At 40.6% G+C, this 23085-nt stretch overlaps 1 protein-coding gene across 1 annotated transcript; it reads right to left on the reverse strand.

The window, feature by feature from the left end:
• Nucleotides 1-604: 604 nt before the first annotated feature.
• On the reverse strand, nt 605-18904 carry tmem106a (transmembrane protein 106A). Its single transcript, XM_078529717.1, has 8 exons — nt 18823-18904; nt 14390-14626; nt 12106-12169; nt 11828-11987; nt 9805-9945; nt 8090-8133; nt 4581-4634; nt 605-3152 (listed from the first exon to the last, which is right to left on the reverse strand). The coding sequence occupies exons 2-8, from the start codon at nt 14607-14609 to the stop codon at nt 3005-3007; spliced, it is 831 nt and encodes a 276-aa protein (XP_078385843.1). The 5' UTR covers nt 14610-14626; nt 18823-18904; the 3' UTR covers nt 605-3004.
• Nucleotides 18905-23085: the final 4181 nt, after the last annotated feature.

Raw genomic sequence — 23085 nt, forward strand, 5'->3', positions numbered from 1 at the left:
CAAAATATGATGTCCTTACATCACATAATAACAAAACTTATATGTACGCACCATGAGTGAAACAAACCCATTACACAAAAGTGATCATACTGTCAAATAAAAGAGCGAGGAATCTCAAAGTATATAATAAGTGCCTTCACATTCAGGAAATTTTAGTAAATTGAGGTAACAGAGCACGCTATTTATCAAAATACAAATTCTCCCAGTTACTACGTGTACCAACATCATTAGGGTGAAAATGAAACCTTCCTCTGGCCTGTCATTTGGTGAAATCATAAATGCATTTTTTTAGTCAGTATCAGTACACATGACAATCACAGTAACTCACCCCCTCTGACCCAATGTTTCCTAGCTTTACCAAACTCAATGTCATTATTTTTAAAGTATCAGAAGCATGGGGTAAATTTTAAGGACTCACATCACAGCGTGTCCTTGTATACCACCAACACAAACCTTGTACACCATAATTTTTGGTACTTTAAAATCATTAGTTCTGTGATAATCTGAAAGGTCAAATGCATGTGAGATGCTGTAAAATTTGCCCTTGTGTGTCATTCTAACCAACAATTGTCAAAGACAAGGGACAGAATAGATTGGCTTAATCAGGCTTTAATAAAACTATTTTGTTTAATAATTTCAAAACGAGACAGGGACAGGCCATAGGTTTGGACCTATAACATTAAGTGACTTTTCTGTAACATACAGTTCCATCAAACAAAGCTCTACACTGGGAATAAGTCCCACAGAATCTAGCTACACAGGTCTTCCTTCCTCTAAGAAAGCCTGGTCTACCACTCGATTTTATACTTCCATTGCAAGAAATAGAAAATTCACCATCATTGGTGTCACCAACTCCATAAGATGAGTGGACAGAGAGTTCAGCTGAAAAACTGATTTATAACTGAACCATGGATATGGCAAGATAATACTTTGGCCTGAAACATGGAATGCAGAGAGTTATTCTTCAATCCAGTAATACTGACATTTTGTCAGTATTGTCTGCGAGACACAGGAGACAACTTTACTTCCACTGGTGATGTAAATAGGAAGTAATGTCCCAGGTGGCTGAAACACTGAGTAATGAACAAAACGGTGGCTGGGAATAATGTGAAAGATTTCACATATATTTGCCAACTGTGGTGGGCGAAATGGGTAGGCCCGCAGTAGAAGTACTTGGTGCAGTGTGCGCAAATTTGACAGAAGCAAATCCTGCCCAAGCCAGTCAGTTTCTAACTTGGTGATGACACATCTGGAGTGGCAAAGTATGTTCTAAAAAGTGTTTCTCATCAGCAAACCCAATCCAGTGGACAGCAACCACTCTTGAGAACCATGTATGGTAATAAGGAGTTCTTCCCAAACACCCATCAAAATAAACTTTGGACAAGTTTGTTGGGGTCTGTATGGGTTGGTTTGGGGCAAGAACAATATCCTGCTTTAAATAACTTTAAATCCCCTATGATTAAAAGCATTTGAGCAGGGATCACCAACTGCATTTAGAACATGTTAAGTTGTGACTGTGATATAGATGGAATATAATAGTACCTTCTGTGCTAATAACCATTCCCTCACCCCCCAAAAGAACTTGAAGTGTGCATACAAGCGGAAAATGCTAACATGCTCCCTTAATGTATTACGGGAGAGAACAGTACATAAGTGACAGATAAAATAGTGAATTACTACTATTAACTACAATAATAAATCTAAGGCTTTTTAAAATAGGCTATTTGCTCAGTGTGGTTAAAACACAGTCACACTCAAAGCTACTTTAGTGCTCATGGACTGGGGACACCTTCTGGGACAGGCTATATAACTTGGCTAAGCATTTATCTAAACTATCAGGTTTTCTTTTTTAAATATTCCTCTCCAGCATTCTTCCCTCCTTTGCTGAAGAGGTGGTGTCATGCTGTGGTATGGTCCCATAGGCACCCTTTGGCACCAAGTGTGGGATTGTCAGTATGTGGCCGTAACCAGTTCAGTTATAGGGAGTATCACAGCTGAGCCCAATCAACACTCACAATCTGGAGCAGGAACCATGGTCTACTTTTCCTGCCCTAGCCCAGGGACACTAAGCCAAAATGTACTTCAATCTTCCACCCGCTCTTTCCAAACAGAGAACATCCAAATCAGAACAAGGCAGGGGTCAAAAATAGGATCATCTTGACCAGTGTGGCTCATTACTACAATATACAAAGCAGTTATCCACTGAAACATACAGAGCCTGCACTGAATATTTTATATAAAATAGATTAATTTGCTTTCACAGTGGTAGAAATGTATTAAACAATGTAGCTTTCTGGAATACACTGAATAATGCACTCAGAATGTTCCAAACCTAAGTATTGCATATCTGACTTTGCTTGATAAATTATTTTGCATATTCCATTATTCCATGTTAGATATTGGATATCCTGCCTTTCTGTAGTCTAAATACTTTTGATAATTCTACATATATGTATCTTTTTTAGGAATTTCAATCTACATGATCTATAAATGCATAAGAACCTCCCAGATGTTATCTAGAGGGTTGTCTACCGATGTTGCACAAAAGAAGCATTCTGTATGTTCTCATCTCTTCTAATGGGAGGCAGCAGTCTAACAAACAAATGGTGACTTATTTAAGGAATCATACATTTAAATTTGGAGGCCATGAAAAGTGCAGCTATTTTATCTGAAATCGATCAACAAACGTCAGTTCACAGTTCAGCCCCTGTTCTTTTCCCAGCTGAATTTAATAAATCTTCCAGCTCTGGTAGTACAGCAGAACTTCCTATTACTAGAACTATCAGATTATCTAACCGCCATTACATGCTCAATATCCCAAATTAATGTACTCCTCTTACAAGTATTACATTGCCACACAGAGCACTATAAAATAATCAGGCAGACGAGTGCAGAACTGGCTGACGGGTTGTGTCATCAGTCCAGGAGCACAATATCTACACACAGAGAAGTGTTTGTGCCATGCTGGAAGCCTTTAGTGAAAAGGGCACTAACACCATTTGCGTTAACTGAGCAGCTCTTGCAAATGGTTGCCCTGGGAAGGGTAGTAGGGGCTATGAAGACGGGTGGTGTTGGAGCCACAGTCGACGTATTGGTAGGCATCGAAGGAGACTTGCTCAGAGTGAGACAAATACCAAGCTGTCACTGTTGCTCTGGAAAAGATGAAAAACAATAAATAATAGAACTTTCAGCTGTTTCATGCTGTTATTTTTACACACACATTTTAGGAAAGCTGAAGCTGCATTTACTTAGCTGATCCATTTCAGTCATCAGAGGCGGCTGTAGCTCAGTTTATATTTCAGGAAGGCTTCTACACTAAGATTTATGTTTAAATAACTTGCTTGCACAACTGCATTTGTTTTAAAGTGACTAGCTGTTAGCAGCAGCTTCTCAAAGTGCAATGATACATGGGGACATGGGCCAGAATTTCTGGGTTGGCGAGTGAGGGTGGTGCCCGCTCGCCGACGCATAAAATGACGCAAGGTGATGTTGGGCACGCGTTCCGATGTCACCGCACGTCATTCAGGTCGCCAAACTGTCAAAGGCCTATTAAGGCCATTTAAACACCAATTAAGCTAATTAACTGAGCTGCCTGTCCAACCTTAAGGTTGGCGGGCAGGCGTAGAGCCCAGGCGGCCTTCACATTTATCATAAAAGCTCATCCAGGGGCGGGATGAGGTTTCATGAAGGTTTTTTAAAGGTTATTAAAATTTTTTAATAAAATTCATTGACATGTCCCAGCTCATGTGACACTGTCACACGAGGGGACACATTTAAAAAACATTTTTCCTTTATTAAAATTTTCAAATATCAAACTAATCTCCCTGAGGCAGCTCTGTGCCTCTGGAAGATTTCTGCACGCTCAAAAGAGCGCAGGCCTTTGACTCAGCCTAATCCCCCCGCCTGCACAGGGAGCATACAACGCTTCTGGGTGGGCCTTGATTGGCCCACCCACGTAAAATAGTGGCACGCAGCCAATCGCGGGTGGCGATCAGCTACGCGCCCCCCCCCCCAAACTGGGAGAAAATTCTCCCCATGGAAAACCTGAAGGATGTGATTGAAATTGTAACAAGTCTCTGGGTAGGGGGATATACTGAGGCTGTAACTTTCAGCCCAGTTCCAAATTGGGAGGGATAGCACATTCTTGGTACTACACAAAAGGTCAGATTGCTTGTGCAAAATGGGCCAGATGGGAAAGGAACTATAATCACACATGAGCACAACAATATTTTAAAGCTATAATCCAAGATAAGACCCTTTCCACGCAATTATCAAGTTTATCAGGACCACAACAAAAAACAGCTTGTCTGGTGCTGGTTCAGGCAGTCACTATTGCACAGAAACAATGTGCCCGTGCAGAACAGGATATCCCATCCTTCATGATAGAGGGAAACACAAACACGAGTTTGTGAATGGGACCATTCCATTTCTCCCTTGACAAGGGATGCACAGAGTGCGTGCTCCACAAAGGGAAGAAAACGGGGGTCCTGATTAAAAGAAAAGTGAATTACAGATTCATTTACTTGGATTACATCTGCATTCTACCAACTAAGCAAAAGATCTAATCTTACAGTACTTACTGAATTGAGATCACAATATTGTGCACTTTGATTTCAGGCATTGTGCAGTAATGGCTTAAAGAAAAAAAACAAAAAAAGATATTACAGATTCTCTGATATGTATAACAAATTACTCATTAACATTTACATTTGTATATTGTTGTGGTTCCACCAAATAATTTATCTTTCACCGTAAATAGCAATTTTCGGAGATACCATTGATTTTCAATGATTCTTTATACCATAAATGCAATCACTGCCTACGATTCACACAATGAAGAATACCCACAATGTTAGATCTAGAAGCTGTAGAAATGTACCTCATCAACAGATGTCATCTTAAGGAGAGGAGGCGAGAAAACTGGAAGATGCAATTGTATTTGGGAATGTCCAAAAGGTAGGAGTGAAATTTGTTAGTTGCCTTAAGAAGGTGGAAGGTAGTAGTGAGCCACCTTCTTAAGCCAATGCAATCCATGTAGTGTGGGTACACCCACAGTGCTGTTAGTGAGATTCAGAATTTTGACCCCGCGACAGTGAGGAAACGTTGATATAGTTCCAAGTCTGGATGGTGTGTGGCTTGGAGGGGAACTTGCAGTTGGTGGTGATCCCATGTATCTGCTCCCTTATCCCTCAAGGTGGTAGAGGTCGTGGGGTTAGGAGGTGGTGTTGAAGGAGCCTTGGTGAGTTGCTGCAGTGCACCTTGTAGATAGTACACACTGCTGCCATTGCACATCGCTGGTGGAGGGAGTGCTGATCAAGCGGGCTGCTTTGTCCTGGATGGCGTTAAACTTAAGTATTATTGGAGCTGCAAGTAGACAGTATTCCATCACGCTCCTAACTTTTCTTTGTAGATGGTTGACAGACTTCGCGGAGTCAGGAGGAGAGTTACTCGCCATAGAATTCCCAGCGTCTGACCTGTTCTTGTAGTCACATTATTTACATGGATGGTCCAGTTCAGTTTCTGCATCAATGGTAACCCCCAGGATGTTGAAAGTTGAGGATTCAACAATGGTAATGCCACTGAAAATCAAGGGGAGATGGCTAGATTCTCCCTTGTAGATGGTCATTGCCTGGCACTTGTGTGGCACAAATATTACCACTTATCAGCCCAATGTTGTCCAGGTCTTGCTGCATATGGGCATGGATTGCTTCAGTATCTGAGGAGTCTCAATGGCGAACATTGTGCAATCATTAGCGAACAGCCCCACCTCTGACCATATGATGGAAGGTCATTGATGAAGCAGCTGAAGATGGTTGGGCTTATGACAGTACCCTGAGAAACTCCTGCAGTTATGCCCTGGGACTGAGGTGATTGACCTTCAACAACCACAACCATCCTCCTTTGTGCTAGGTATGACTCCAACCAGTGGAGACTTTACCCCCATTTTCTACTAAAGTCAGTTTTGCTAGGGCTGCTTGATACCAAACTCAGTCAAATGCTGCCTTGATATCAAGGGCAGTCACTCTCACCTCACCTCTTGACTTCAGCTCTTTTGTCCATGTTTGGACCAAGGCTGTAATGAGGTCAGGAGCTAAGTGGACCTCACAGAACCCAAACTGTGCAGAGAGCAGGTTATTGCTGAGTAAGAGCCACTTGACTGTCAATAATGCTTTCCATCATCTTGCAGATGATTGCGAGTAGACTGATGGGGCGGTAATTGGCTGAGTTGGAATAGTCCTGCTTTTTGTGGACAGGAAATACCTGGGCAATTTTCCACATTGCCAGGTAGATGCCAATGTTGTACCTGTACTGGAACAGCTTGGCTAGGGGAGCAGCTAGTTCTGGAGCAAAAGTCTTCAGTATTATTGCTGGAATGCTGTCAGAGCACATAACCTTTGCAGTATCCAGTGCTTCCAGCTGTTCCTTGATATCACGTGGAGTGAATCGAATTGGCCAAGACTGGCATCTGTGATGCTGGAGACCTCATAAGGATGCAGAGATGGATCATCCATTTCTGGTTGAAGATAATTGCAAATGCATCAGCCTTGTCTTTTGCACTGATGTGCTGGGCTCCCCCATCATTGAGGATGGGGATATTAGTTGAGATTCCTCCTGTTATTTGTTTAATTGTCCACCACCATTCACAACTGGATGTGGCAGGGCCGCAGAGTCTAGGTCTGATCCGTTGGTTGTGGGGTGGCTTAGCTCTGGCTATTGCATGCTGCTTCCGCTGTTTGGTATGCAAGTAGTCCTGTGTTGTAGCTTCACCAGGTTGACAACTCATTTTTAGGTATGCCTGGTGCTGTTCCTGGCATGCCCTCCTGCACATTTCATGGAACTAGGGTTGATCCCTTGATGGTAATGGTAGAATGGAGAATATGCCTGGCCACGATGTAACAGATTATGGTTGAATATAATTATGCTGCTCCTCTTGGATGCCCACGAGATGCTAGCTTTGCTCGACATCTCTCATTTTGGTGGTAGTGACACACAACACGATGGAGGTTATCTCCAATGTGAAGACAGGACTTTGTCTCCACAAGGGCTACACCAATACTGTCCATGGACAGATGCATCTGTGACAGGTAGATTGCTAAGGATGAGGTCAAGTAGGTTTTTCCCTATTTTTGGTTCCCTCAACACCTGCCGCACTCAGTCTAGCAGCTACGTTCTTTCGGTCACTCTTGGTAATGGACACCCAGAGTACATATTGTGGTCTTGTCACCCTCAGTGCCTCTTCCATTTCATGTTCAACATGGAGTATTGATTCATCAGCTGAAGGAAGGAAGGGTGGTAATCAGCAGGAGGTTTCCTTTCCCATGTTTGACTTAATCCCATGAGACAACATGGGCTCTGGAGTCAATGTCGAGGATTCCCAGGACAGTTCCCTTCTGAGCATATACCACTGTGCCACCGCCTCTCGTAGATCTGTCCTGCTGAGGGGACAGGACATTTTCAGGTATGGTGTCTGGGATATTGTCTGTTGTCTGTGAGGTATGATTCGATGAGTATGACTATGTCAGGCTGTTGCTTGATTAGTCTGTAAGACAGCTCTCCCAATTTTGGCACGAGTTCCCAGATGTTAGCGAGTAGGACAGGGCTGGGTATGCTGTTGTCGCTTCCAGTGCCGAGGTTGATCTTGGGTGGTCCATCCGGTTTCATTCCTTTTAGGCTTTGTAACAGTTTGATACAACTGAGCAGCTTACTAGGCCACTTCAGAGGGCATTTAAGAATACATTGCTGCGGGTCTGGAGTCATATGTCGGCCAAGTCAGGTAAGGGCGGCAGATTTGCTTCCCTAAAGGACATCAGTGAACCAGATGGGTTTTTACGATAATCGATGATAGTTTCATGGTCACTGAGACTAGCTTTTCATTCCAGATCTTATTAATTGAATTTAAAATTCCACCAGCTGCTGTGGTGGGATTTGAACCCATGTTCCCAGAGCATTAGCCTGGGCCTCTGGATTAGTAGTCCAGTGTCTCCCCCTACTTGTACAGAATTAAATGGAAAATTTTTCTCTTAAACCACTACCATCTCATTGTTATGACCAGTCAATTCCGAAACACAATTGTCATTATAATACTTACTACATTCCTAGATCATCTAGCACAGCAGTCACCTCATAGAAAATCTGAAAAACAGAAAAAGATATAATCACATTATGTAGAACACCAGAGGCACATGAGACCAGTAAAACAGAAGTGGGAAAAGAAATGTGTATAAATGCACTTATCTACAGATGTGGATAAGGGTAATTAGTTACGGATATAAATCTCACCAACGCTGATGAAATTCAGTAAAGTGCTTGAACTATAAGAATAAATTTAATGAATTTGAAACTCTGGGTAATTCTGACAGCAGTAGGAGAAAGAATCTTGTTGCATAATGATGTCTTCCCACATCTCTGTCAGTAATTTATCAGTGATAACTTGTGCACACTGAATTAGTTATGTGTAGGGCTCATTAATAATTAGTGATTCTCAATAGTTCCTGAGATTTGTGTGTATCTGGTCTACACATTAGAAAAACCAGAAATCAAAAACTTAAAATGCATTTGTAACAAGGAAGCTTCCTCATCTTCAAAAGCCTCCCGATAATTTATCATTTGATTGTGCCTCCAATAACCTCCCCTGCCATTTTTTTCCTAATCAATCCTGCTGTGGCCCCAAACCCCATACTGTGTAGGTGTTAATCAGAATACTTTTGCTACAATAAAGACATTGCATGCTCAAGTAGTCTTAGAAATTGCTAACATTTGCTTGAACGAAAGGCAGCCATCATTTGTGATAATGTATTTGACACCAGTTTCCTGTTGCACTTCTTGGACTATCAACAGGCATATAACTAAAGAAGAAATTATTTCTGCAGCAGCAAGTCCCTTTCTTCATTTACATTGCCAGCACTTGGCTGATATTTTAGATTTCTAGCATCCGCAGTACTTTAATTTTATTATTTACATCAGTGTTCAAAATTACCATGCAGTGTGAATCTGAAGTTGAAGACTTTACTGTAAATGCTATTATTTAGTTCCCAAAAGCTGGCTACATCTGCTTCAATAAGATACAGAAGTAGAGCTTAGTGCATGCAAGCAAAAACTAATAAGGCTGGAAATAAGTATTGGTGATATTAGTGGATACAAGTTTTACACATTCGTAAGATATGCCTGAGTGCTGCTCTAGTGTAGGTGGCAACCTGTTGATAATCTGATTAATATCACTATTAAAAAAGCAATAAAGAAATCAATCCACCAATAGTACCCAAGCTAACTGAGCCAAACAAAAACAGAAAATGCTGGAAAAACTCAGCAGGCCTGGCAGCATCTGTGGAGCGAGAAACAGAGTTAACGTTTCAAGTCCGTATGACCCTTCTTCAGAGCTGAAGAGAAGTGGGAATGGGATGAAATTTATACTGTTTAAGGGCGGTGGAACAGGTGAAGCTGCTATTATCACATTCTGCTTTCTTACCTTTACACCTTTTCTAGCCATTACCACTACCATTAACACTCCCTTTGTCCTTTAGTTCATGACATCTTTGTCAATTTCTCCTTTGCCTCCACCTATCACTGGCCTTCTATCGTGCTTCACCTGCTCCACTCCCCTTAAACAGTATAAATTTCATCACATTTCCACTCCTCATCAGCTCTGAAGAAGGGTCATACGGACTTAAAACATGAACTCTGTTTCTCTCACCCTCCACAGATGCTGCTAGACTTGCTGAGTTTTTCCAGCATTTTCTGTTTTTGTTTCAGATTTCCAACATCCACAGTATTTTGCTTTTATCTAACTGAGCCAATATTCATTACCTGGCCGCCTCCCAAAGGCCTGAAAACTGTAGTGTTTTTCATGTTGACAGTTCCAAGGACTTCATTAAAAAACACAATCTGCACACTGAGATCAGTAATGCTGATGCTGTAGAAGTTGTGGTTTGTTACATTTATTATATTCTGCAAAAGAGGAAAGGGAAGTGGTACATCAAGGGCCCAAAATAAGACACGAAAAGCACCACAATGTACCTTAATCATAACCTCAGAATTCCTTCCTCTCTGCAACACTTTTCTATTTCCCACAACATCCATCATTGCAGCTTTTCAGAGTGAAAAGGCAATTTTGTACCAATTAGTGCTGAGCTGAGCAGTTTTATGTTATACATTAGTATCCTCTGGAGGCTTAATTGAAACTGTCCAAATCATTTCATGACCCACCATAACCAGGAAGCAGAGACTTGTATGCAATCCAGTCTTAAGATAGAGATGTCCAAGTACTGTACTCCAGCTTTTCCATTTGGAATAAGGAGGCAGTCTCTGTCGGATGTCAGTCCTGTGACCTTTTTTTTTCATGGGATGTGGGCATTACTGGCAAGGTCAGTATTTGTTACCCATCTCTAATTGCCCTTGGGGAAAGTAGAAGGTGGTGATAAGCCACCTTCTTGAACCGCTGCAGTCCGTGTGGTGTAGGTACATACACCCACAGTGCTGTTGGGAGGGAGTTTCATGATTTTGACCCAGCAACAGTGAAGTAACAGAAAAATAGTTCCCAGTCAGGATGGAGTGTGGCTTGGAGGGAAACTTGCAAGTGGTGGTGTTCCCATTCATCTGCTGCCCTTGTCATTCTAGGTAGTAGTGATTGCGGGTTTGGAAGGTTCTGTCAAAGGAGCATTGGTGAGCTACTGTAGCGCATCTTGTAGATGGTACACACTGCTGCCACTGTGCATCGGTGGGAGTGTTTTATGTTTAAGGTGGGGCATGGTGTGCCAATCACATGGGCTGTTTGATCCTGGATGGTGTTGAGCTTCTCGAGTGTTGTGGAGCTGCACTCATTCAGGCAAGAGTATTCCACCACACTCCTGATTCATGCCTTGCCGATGGTGGGCAGGCTTTGGGGAGTCAGAAGTGAATTACTTGCTTCAAAATTCCCAGCCTCTGACCCGCTCATGTAGCCACAGTATTTATATGGCTAGTCCAGTTCAGTTTCTGGTCAATGGTAACCACCAGAAGTTGACAGTGTGAAATGGAGCATTTTTTCCACTTTGATACGTCGGCGCCAAAATTCCAGGATCCCAGTCCTTGAGCTCATGGATCTTGTCCAAATTCCATCTGAATTTTCATTCAAATAACCTGGGCAAGTGACTGTACACTGCTGCTACAGAAGTGCCTACGCTGAGGAGGTCTGATATAAATCAGAGTGGTGCCCTGCCACTCTAATGGAAAACATTACATGCCCTTGGAGAACTGAAGATGCAAATTTTAAAATACATCTTTTCCACATTGTGCCTTAGTTCTGAACATAATTAATACTCTCTGGGATCAATTACCTTTAACTCCTTGCATTTCTCACAGGGTCCACAATGGAACACTTCACTGCCTGCTCCCCGCAGGTGTGAGATCCACTTGGTCTAAAGGAACATTGTAACCAGAATTTCCAGGATAGTCCTGAAAGTGGACCAAAGGAGAGCAGGCAGAGGACTTGCTCACTCAATTAAAGGATGCATGGGGCTCAAATCTTGCCTATTTAGACTGTGCTCTAAATTCTTGACCCTAGAAATGATTTGTTTACATTGCAACTTCTCACATGCCAGGAATTTCTGCCTCCCATTGTCACCCTGCAACACTTCACATCTGATGCTGCAAAGGTTCCCTTTAATGTGCCAAAATAATTTCTCTCAACTCTAGCCTCAGAAAAGATCAATGCACCAATATAACTGATAATTTCTAATTTTGCAAAAGTATAGATGGTGAGAGCCACATTACACAAACTTTGTTCCTTTTGGTACCAATCTATCCCTACACCATAGGAGTTTAAATTACATATAATATATGATGAACCTACCGTTATTTTAAGAATAACTCTATAATCCGTCTTGTCATCGGTGATGTAGGCTGACTTAATACCAACATGTTCTACTTTAATGGAACGCGGGAAAAGGAAGAAGATCGCAAGTCCGCTAATCAGAAGACTGATCACCACAGCGATTGCCACAGAAAGCTTCCTGAAAAGTAAATCATAATCCCAGCATTGGAACTGGTTTTCTTCTTTTATAATGAAAGGTTTCATTTTGGCTGTTGGTGAAACACTAAATAGTTGCAACAGTAAAAATTAATACTGACGTTCGTTGTGGTTGCAGCCTCTGGTCACTGTACGGAATCAGAGCTACCAGCTCATTCTCTTGGCCTGGAAATGTAAAAAAAGAAAAAAAAACTTTAAAATACCATCAGATCACCCAGAGTATTCACATGAAATTTTGGAGCTTAAGATGTCAGCCTTGCTCTGCGTATCATGCTCATCTCTGAATAATAAGATCATGGGTTCAAGCCCAACTTCGGAGGCTTGAACAAGTAATCTAGGCTGACACTCCAGTGCAGTACTGCTGCATGGTCAGAGGTGCCATCTTTCAGATGTGATATTAAACCAAGGCTTTTCGGGTGGCTGTTAAAAATCCCAAAGTGCTATTCTTGGCCAACATTTTCCTCAACCAACACCACCAAGAACAGATTACCGGGTCATTTACATCACCACTGTTTGTGAGACCTTGCTGTGTGCAAATTGGCTGCCTAATTTTCCTCTTTACAACAATGACTAGAATTCAAAAGTACTTAATTGGCTTTGGTGTGCTTTGGGACATCGAAATTCGTGAAAGACACAATTTATTTTTCTTTTAGAATGGTTTGTAAAGGCAGCATTATCTTGAGGATGCACCAGGTATTATTCATCCTGTTCCTTTAAAACCACAAGATCTTATTGCTATAAATAGGCCCATCCCAAAGTCAATTCAACAGTGATTTCTCTTAAAGTAATTGAATGGTAATTTCTATTGTGTGGAAGGTTTATCTGAAACTAGCTGGACTAAATTTCTACCTTTTAAAGAATATATGCCTTCCTATTATGTAGGTGCTTGCTTCAAAGTGGGGGATCACCCATTTCTGTTTAATAAGCGTTAACTGGTAAAGAACACATATGTAGTAAATATAATTATTAATCACCTTACTACAAATAGTCTAAAATATTTGCAATTATTATATTTCCATAATGGTTACCCCATCGTTGGGTTGCATGAGCAAGACTCTCACCAAATTAACAGGTTAGCTTTGCCCTAAATACTTGTGAATTGTTTTTGAATCAGGAATTCTGTGAAGCAACCATAATACTTTGAAATTTATTTTGATTGACAGTCTTGATTTATGATGAAACTATTTTTTTTTACATTTTTGTGCTTGCTTCAACTTCACAGGGAAAAGAGACATCAAGCTAAACTGAAATACAAACAGAAAATGCTGGAAATACTCAGCAGGTCAGACAGCATATGTGGAGAGAAAAACGGAGTTAATGTTTCAGGTCAGAACTTGATGAAAGGTCATCGACCTGAAACGTTAACTTTGTCTCTCCACAGATGCAGCCTGACCTGCTGAGTATTTTCAGCATTTTCTGTTTTTATTTCAGGCTTCCATTATCCGCAGAAATATGCTTTTATGATAAAGCTCAACAGGCAACCTTTGGTTTCCATTGTTATCCTACTTGTCCCAATTCTTGGGTCAAGCTGACCCCATTAAAACTTATCAAAGACATTAGGTCCAAGTTACAGTACAGAACTGCAAACACTTTGAACTTTTATTTGTTTTAAACAATGTAATAAAATGGAAGTAATGCAGTCATCTAAAACAAGTTTTTTTTTGCCTCTGTTTAATTTTACAGTTGAATTAGTAGTTTTGGTCGGTGCTGCCCATCAGTAGTGCAGTGCTTTCATTATTTGGAGAGATCAGGGAGGTATAGTAGTATACTGTACTTATTCCAATGTATATTTCAATGCTAAGTATTCATTGTTTTTCCAGAGAGCCACTGTCTATATACTTTGTACAAAAGGTCACATTTATTCATAGGGAGTGCTAAACTTCTATGGAAACTGACATTTGCTTGAATTTGAATAATAGGTATCCGGAGAGAGTCCAAGTTATAAAACAAGGATGTCTCCAGTAAATCACCAGCAATGGCACTGATTCATACAAATCAAAAGTAGCACCAGTTAAGATCAGAAAGCATGTCTTTAGCAACACACTTAACCTATGGAAAAGGGTGCAGCATAGAGAAGAAAAAAAGAAATACCTTAAAATAAATGCATGCTGAGTAGTCTGCCAATATTACTTCATAATACTATAAACTTTATGATATAAATACTATAACAATAGTACTTTATAATACTGGCCCCAGTTCTCCCTTGGGTTGACAAAAGAGCTATCAACAATGTTCGCACTAATGCAGGAAGTGTTTGGGGTGGTTATTGCTTGGTTATGCCGACAGTGGAATTTCCTTCTCCTTCAAATGTTGGTGGCAGGGAAAGGGAGGTTTTGCTAGAGTAGCATCAAACTTTTCACTAATGTTGGTAAGAAAATTACCTACCTCTTGGTATTCTTCCTGTCCCTTGGCAAGTGGGGCATGTGATGCTCTCTCTTCCCACGAACTCTACATATGGAACATGAGAATTGGCCTCTCCATTACTGTCCTGTACTTCATTTGTGTTTTCTGGAACTGTCCCTCTAGCCTCCGGCACAATGGGTGCTGTATCCTCTTTCTTGCTTTGTCTTGGGAAATTAGGTAATTGAGAAAATGATTTACCCATGGTTTCTTATATATGTCCTGTAACAGGAATTCAGAATATAGAATCATACTCTATGGAGATAACAATTACTGAAAACATTTAAAAATACATTTCAAAGCTCAAACATTATGAACCTCTATCACAAACTTATAGTCTCTCTAGTTACACTGGAACTAGCATGTTGGTCTAGCTTTGTGCTTTGAAATACTGCTTTTGTTGCATGTGTATATATTGACAAAAGGAGAATGTGAGGCTGGGAATACAAGGAGAGAGGCTTTGATGGGTTGTGAGACTTTTTTTGCACACTTGAACTCTGGCATGAATCCCAACAAGTTCCTTTACCACTGCAAAACCCAGGCCAACGTTAACTTTCAGATCAGAAGCTGAACAATTATAAAAAGGAAAAATCATCATGGCTCCATCTTGTGTTGATTTGAAGTTATAACGGCCCCCATTTAAGGGCAACACTTTTTAGTAGTGTTCAGATGCACAAATTAAACAGTTCACTAAACTTTCCAAATACTGTGACTCTCATCCTTATGTTAGTGAACCAATTATTAAATATATTGGCCTTTTATTAAATGAAGAAAAGCAGGGTCAATATTTAAGCTTTGGTCAATATTTATGCCTTAACCAACACCACCAGAAAACAGATTAACTGGTCATTCTCACATTGCTAATGGTAGGATCAAGCTGTGTGCAAATTGGCTGCCATGTTTTCTATCTTAAGACCAACGACTACACTTCCAAGTTACTTTATTGGTTGTAAAGTGCTTTGGGGCATCCTTAATTTGTGTGGATCAATCAGATTGAAGAGTTCTTACTAAGACACAAAATGCTATTCAGAGAGAGAGAGAGAGAGATAAAACAGACCACTTTTCACACCCGAATTGTCATGGAAAGGCAAAAGCTCTTGAAAATGATGATAAAATAGATAAGTCCCTCAAATGTGGCATCAGTCTATATCCTGGCACAGGCCTAGAGGATAGAGGCAGCTGTCAAACTGGTCGTAGCCAGAAGTTCCCACTGAACAACTTAGCTGTACAAAACAGGAAGTATCAACTTTGATCTCCAGTCTGCCCTGAATTAGCTGATCCCAGCTGGCAGAGCTATAATAGTTATAGTTATTATTACGCGAACACTTAATTTAGTTATTATTACGCAAACACATGTGTGAGCATTTAGCTGATTGGACCTGGCTGAAATCCTTGGTGGAGAAAAGGTTTGCCAATACTCAATGTATATTGTCACTAGTCTAGGTACTGCTGGAGCTGCTAGAACCTTTCGAAGTATGAGAAAATTAGGAAAGGTAAATTTTTTTTTAAATGAAAGGCATAGAAAACAGAAATTATAGAAAGGATGAAAATACCATTAGCCTGAAAAGCAGTGGCTTCAAAATTATTCTGCATGGATATCATCTACAAATGGATGTACTTACAAAGACCCTCTCTAAATATATTGGCATGAGGAACTGATATCAGGCAAACTGAGCCATCGCATTTACCTGTGGGGCCTTGCAAGTAGCACGCAGCTTGCAGGTAAATCACAAGTTGCTGTTGGTCATTTTCTGTCTAATGATACCCTCAATGGAAAATCATGGACAGTTTGCCCGCAGTTCTCCAGCAAGCCACCTGCTGCTTGCAAGGGTTACTGAAAATTTCAACCTTTTTATACAGCAACAGAACTACAAACATAGAAAATGAGAGTCAAAAATCTAATGGCCTTGTGGGTCCCGTGATCCCTTGGCAGATCTCCAAGGGTCTGGGACTTGACTTTGAAGAAAAGAGATTAGAGAATAACCTCGAGAGGTTGCTAATTTCCAAGTTGTTTGTGCTGCAAATTATAAATATTCAGTAAGAACACAGGTTTATCAATAATCCCAAAACCTGGAGTACTTCCAATGCAATTGCATGTTAATCATTACCTATCTGGATCCGTAAAAGTTTGAAATATGTGAAAGTATGTGAAAAGGAAATTAGTGCAAGATTCCGGAGATAATGAATGTTAAGTAAGTGCGTTAGATATTAACGATAAAGTCTATTGATGCAATTATTATTTTCAAAATGAAGCAGAGAACAGTGGAAAATCTAACAAAATTGTAGAAGTAATGTATTAAAAAATGTCACGAGAAACAAAAAATAAAAATAGTTAAGATTTAATTGTCTTTAAATGAAATATTATTTAAAGTGCTAAATCCTGGGAGAAAAGATTTTGTTTTCAACTTACTTTTCTTTGGAACTTATGCAGAAGTTCCTGAGATCCTGATAGTGATCATGTCCCACAAGCTATTCCTACAACAACTATGTGGGCATCCAATAAGGGACCAAAGTTCATCATATCAGCCAGTCCTTGGAGCAGATTATTTACCTGCCCCTTGCTGCTCGGAATAACGTATGTCAAAAGGTGAGGGTGGGGGGAGCAGGGGTTGCTTCAGGGGGGTGATCATACATAAAAGCAGAAAAATCAGCTTGTAAAAGGATAAAACAAATTGTAAAGTCAATAATTCTATTACTACCCATTATTGAGCAGCTTCTGGTGACCATGTGGGCAATCACTGTATACGGATGAAAACTAAAGGATATCCAGCAATGTTGAAGGTATAGTATACTGGAGCAGTAACATGCAATTCCATAATCTGGTGTCTCATAGATTTAATTCTCCGCTGTGATCCTGACCTCAGCAAAGCAGAGGCTAAATGATGTGTAGGTAAACATCCGTGCCACCAGTATCTCAGTGCAGACAGAAGTGTGTTCTACAAGTATAGGTGCATCCTGGACTTAGTTACCAAAACCTCTGGCAGAGCTTGTACAAGACTCTGATATAAATGTACGTGGGTGTCTCTGAGAATTCCGTAGGCTATCATGTATAGACACATTGGTTTGTCAATTATGCTAATTTGAAAACTACTGTAGGTTTAAGTGTATGTCATTAAATCTCCATGCAAGAATAATCTTTCTTAAGTGAACATTATACTAGTTCAACATTTTAATTCTTCAACTACACCATCTCATCTTTTAAAGTGTCACTTCTTAATGTAATATCTGAGAAAAATGATTTTCCACATATTTAAAATGAATACTGCAGGAATGAAGTGGGCAGAGAAAAATTCAAAAATCAAGCTCTGTTTCGAATAAAACAAATTTCTTGTTTTATATTCAAATTTATATGGTTGCAATTTCTACCTGAGGGTTATCTGGCTACTTCTCCACTGGCTACACTTAAACTACCCATGGGATGACCCAGCTTTCTGCTGCCTGAAGGTGACATCACTGCCATCCACACTCATGCACAAGCAGATCTTCAGCCCTTGAATACCTTCCTCAGGTTCAAGGTGAACACATTTGTGTTACAGAACATCCAGTGGGAAGGCTGGATTTGAGTTGTATTGTAGAGAGATGCAGAAAATTAAACATTCAAAAAAAAAGTCATCTTTGTAATAAGAAACGTTTCTAAACCAGGAAGGAAAAAGTGTGTAGAAAAGTCACACCACTCTCATGTGCTTTCTAACCAGCAGCCAGTTATAAGGCAACTGTGCTAGAGGTCATGGTGGCGTGTAGGGTAGGACAGGGGAGGGGAGGGGCAAGTATAGGTTAAGGCTGGTATTGCTCCTAAATCTGCAGCTTTCCCACTGCTCCCTCAGATTTCTAGTAGTTCTTTCCCTATTGTTTTTTTTTTCTTTGTCTCCATCTTCTATTTAGTTTTAAAGTTAGTTTTGTCTAGGCAATTTTCTATGCCTTGGTGATTTTTTAATTCAGTTCAGCTTTTTGGAAGCTTGCCTCAGGCAAAAAAAAAATGATAAGGCCTAGCTGTTCTAGCCTTATTGGTTCCCAAGGGCTTGGTTTAGATTAAAATAAAACAGAGTTCTTGAGGTAAGCACCTGTTTAATAAAGACAACAGGGTAAAACCACTGAAGGTTGTGTCTGTCTCATTCTCTAAAGCATCAGAGTAGAGTAGTGTAGTGAAGGTGCTAGCTGTGGAAGACAGACAAAATGATAGTTGCCAACAGAATGATCTAACCAACAGATGTAGTACTTCATTCATTATGCTGCAGCCTGAAATAGGCCCTGATTCTGTTGGGAGTTTGTGGTTGTCTATGCAACTTGGCAGTTTTACACTGGAAGTACAATAACCAATTTCTCAATTACAAACATATTGCAGCTTGAGATTTACACAGTAGCAAGAAATCAATGCAAAAAATCCCCAAATTTCTATTTTTGCTCTAAGTTATGCTCACCTCTCTTTTAGATAGTTGGTCACTCAGAATATTTGAGATTCTACCTCTTCTCCCAAGGTAACTTCGTACCAAAGGAATCTGGAAAAAAAATGGAATAACAATAGCATGCTCGGCTATTCTGAATTAGCAACTGAGAAGGAGGAGGTCATAGTTACCAGCCTAATAAAGGTGGCCCTGTAAATGTTGAACACACTAATTTTAACCCATAAACCTCAACTGAAATTTCTTGTTTTATATGCAAATCTATATTATCCATAAATAGTAGATATAAATTTACAATAGAGAGGGATCATTATTCCTTCAATAATTTATAATTCCCCTGCCCTTATTGTAGAGCCCTGCAATCTTCTCCCCTTCAAGTATTTATCCAATTCCCTTTTGAAAGTTACTAATGAATCTGCTTCCACCATCCTTTCAGGCAGTGCATTCCAGATACTAATAACTTGTGTGAATGAATCATCCTACTTACAAACACATGTCTTATGTGCAGTACAATTTTTGATTTGTAATGATGCTGTTGTGTCACTGTCACACTGACATACTTAAAATCTGCAATTAACACAACCTCAAGCAGCAAGCAGTGTCATGCGGTATACACATGCTGCTATTACAACCTGATCTTGCTGTGCTATCATATTGTTTCCCTTCCTGAATGTCACACACTCCACCAGAGTTTCTCCTGATTTTATATTCATTATTTCAGACAGAGATTTTAATCTTTACCGAGGCTGCTGGCAGGAGTTTTTTTTTGCTGAGGCGGCGGGGGGTGTGGGGAAATGGAGTGTTCTTGTCTGCTTTGCCTTTCCTGTCTTATGTTTAAATTACTCTGTTGCAGTATCAAATCCATGTCAGAGTTAATTATGACTCCATATAAAGGAAGCACTCATTTGGACCCTAACCACATCATGCTTGTACCTATAATGTTTATGTGGTTCTTACTAATCACAGACTACCAGTGAATAATGATCCAAAGGTTGCAATTGGTGGATATGTGTTCATGCTTCGTTTTGCATATATGATTAATTATATTCCGTTCTTGCACTGAACTGGAGCCCAAGCAGGTAGGTAAAGGACAAATAATTTTGATGCCACTGCTGACTGTTATCCTGTGACACCTACTACAACATATGAAGGTCATTAACAACAGCATTGAGCCCGCTACAGAAAAATAATAACCTTCATGATCCCTTGTAAAGTCAGTCCCTTCCCAAATTAGTGCAACTTGTATGTTCAGGTCTTGGCCAGTATAGGTCATTTTTTAAAAAAAAATTGATGCTCATCCTGCACAAATACATTAAAAAACACAACAGTTGCAGCAGACAAAACCACTAATTTCAATCTGCGGTCCACAGAAACGCAAAACAGATGTGTTGATTTTGTGAATGCCAAATCTCCTGTTCTACACAATCTCATCACCAGGCTACAAGTCACAAATTACAAATGCTTTAAGCCCTTTGGTAAGTTTTACGATGAAGGGTCTGCAGAACTGTGCCAATATTTGCTGGGGGTCCTCGAGACAGAAAAGATTAAAGTGACTGGCCCAGACAGTGAATATGAAGGTTATTTTTCTGTGGGAGCTCAATCTTGTTGTTAATGACCTTCACGTTTGCACCCTTGTAGGTGTTACAGGATAGCAGTCTGCAGCGGGATCAGAATCATTTTTCCTTGTCTTACCTGCTGAGGCTCCAGTCGAAATTAGCTAGCTAACAAAGCATAAAGAATTAAAGCTGAGAGCTTCATGATCTGTATGACTCAGTATAACATCAAGTGATGTGTCTATACATTCAGCCATAAGGATTTATTATTTTGCAGGCTTGACATTTCAGAATACTAAGTGAAGGCAACTGCTGATGCCACTGATACTCCGTATGCGAGAATGAAAAATTAAATAGCACAGATAACCGAATGAATTATGCTACTTTTAAGATAAAAATAAACTGCGGGGTTATTTGCCTTTCCCAAGATGTCAAAGCGCAAATCATCTGTATATGTATCTCCATCTCCATATATTTCCCAAGATTCAAAATACAGAGATTTCCAATGCAGTTGTTTCTGAGACTCATTCATAACTTTATTATCTCAAGGCTTGAACTTTCAATACCCTCTCTGTTTGTATCCACCCCACCACAGGCTCAACTCATCTAGAACGTCACTGTTCCTGCTCATGCCTTCTTAAAGCTGACACAGCAAAGTGTGTCTTGGTGAAGAAGTTTCTCCCGAATTCCCTACTGGATGTGTTGGCAACTATCTTATATTTCTAGTCCCAAGTCCTGGTCTCCCTGCAAGTGATCTTCTCTACATCTTATCAAACCATTTCATAATCTTATATAATCTATATCAGGTCTCCTTACATTAAAAGAATATCTCAAGAGCCATTAGCCTGTTGGAAATTTGGATAATGAGCAAGAAAAGGAGGGAGAGCACCTGGAATGGATCAAAGAGAATGGATTGTAGGGGCCTTCTGAACATAGGGAGGCAAATGGAAATGGGAAGTAGCTTTAGCAATAATTGTAATAGGGACTGCATGTTTGGCCTCCAACGGTGGTGCAAAGGAAGTGGGGAACAAGCAATCATCATGTGTCAGAAGAGTAAAGGTATGTAAAAGGAGAGGGGCAAGAGACAGTCATGCTAGGGAGGGATTTGAAGATAAATAGATCCAGAAGCCAATTAATTAGGACAGGAAAGGCCAGTGGACTTTCATGGCGGGGGTGCAGTGAGGAGAGGGAAGAGTTTTTTTTGAAAAATATACTTTATTTTTAAAATATCTGAAACATTACAAAACATTTCAAAATGGCCATCACAGAAAATGCAATAATATTCCAGTTTTCCACATTCATTGTATTGAAACACCTCATGATCTATGAACATTACAAACATTTAGAACCATAGAAAAGTTACAGCACAGAAGGAGGCCATTCGGCCCATCTTGTCCATGCCAGCCTGAGAACACCCAGGTGTCCTTTCTAATCCCACCTTCCTGTACCCGGCCCATACCCCTGCAGCTTACAGCACTTAAGGTGCAGGTCCAGGTACTTTTAAAAAGAGTTTAAAGTTTCTGCCTCTACCATCAACTTGGGCAGTGAGTTCCAGACACCCACTACCCTCTGCATAAAAAAGTTCTTCCTCATGTCCCCACTACACCTTCTGCCACTTATCTTGAATCTATGTCTCCTGGTTCTAGAATTCTCCATCAAGGGAAACAATTTTATCCTGTCCACTCTATCTATTCCCCTCATAATTTTGTACACCTCAATCAAGTCACCTCTCAACCTTCTTTGTGCTAAGGAAAATAACCCCAACCTATCCAATCTCTCCTCATAGCTACGCTTTTCTAACAAAGAACAAAGAAAAGTACAGCACAGGAACAGGCCCTTCGGCCCTCCAAGCCTGCGGCGATCATATTGCATGTCAACTAAAACATTTTGCACTTCCGCGGTCCATATCCCTCTATTCCCATCCTATTCATGTATTTGTCAAGCTGTCTCTTAAACACCACTATTGTACCTGCTTCCACCACCTCCTCTGGCAGCGAATTCCAGACACTCAATACCCTCTGCGTAAAACACTTGCCCCGCACATCTCCTCTATAGTTTTCTCCTCTCACCTTAAATCTATGTCCCCTAGTAATTGACTCTTCCACCCTGGGAAAAAGCTTCTATCTACTCTGTCCATGCCACTCACAATTTTGTAAACTTCTATCAAGTGGCCCCTCAATCTCCGTCACTCTAGTGAGAACAATCCGAGTTTCTCCAACCTCTCCTCATAGCTAATAACCTCCAGACCAGGCAGCATCCAGGTAAACCTCCTCTGCACCCTCTCCAACGCCTCCATATCCTTCTGGTAATGTGGCGACCAGAATTGCACGCAATATTCCAAGTGTGGCCTAACCAAAGTTCTATACAGCTGCAGCATGACTTCCCAGCTTTTATACTCAATACCCCTGCCAATAAAGGCAAGCATGCCATATGCCTTCCTGACTACCTTATCCACCTGCGTTGCCACTTTCAGTGACCTGTGGACCCAGATCCCTCTGCCCGTCAATGCACTTAAGGGTTCTGCCATTTACTGTATAATTCCTGCCTGTATTAGACCTTCCAAAATGCATTACCCCACATTTTTCCGGATTAAACTCCATCTGCCATTTCTCCGCCCAAGGAAATGGCAGATGGAGTTTAACCCTGGCAACATTCTTGTAAACCTCCTCTGCACTTTCTCCAGAGCTATTACGTCCTTCCTGTAATGTGGTGACCAAAATTGCACACA

This window comes from Cetorhinus maximus, chromosome 25, assembly GCF_964194155.1.
Source record: "Cetorhinus maximus chromosome 25, sCetMax3.hap1.1, whole genome shotgun sequence".
Lineage (NCBI taxonomy): Eukaryota > Metazoa > Chordata > Chondrichthyes > Lamniformes > Cetorhinidae > Cetorhinus > Cetorhinus maximus.

What these genes read in the sequence shown, in the direction of transcription:
- tmem106a (XM_078529717.1), bottom strand. Translation starts at nt 14,609, where the DNA reads ATGGGTAAATCATTTTCTCAATTACCTAATTTCCCAAGACAAAGCAAG. An exon ending in GACAGGAAGAATACCAAGAG is followed by an intron (nt 12,170 to 14,389) that starts GTAGGTAATTTT and finishes TTACATTTCCAG; the next exon opens with GCCAAGAGAATGAGCTGGTA. An exon ending in AATATTGTGATCTCAATTCA is followed by an intron (nt 3,153 to 4,580) that starts GTAAGTACTGTA and finishes CATCTTTTCCAG; the next exon opens with AGCAACAGTGACAGCTTGGT.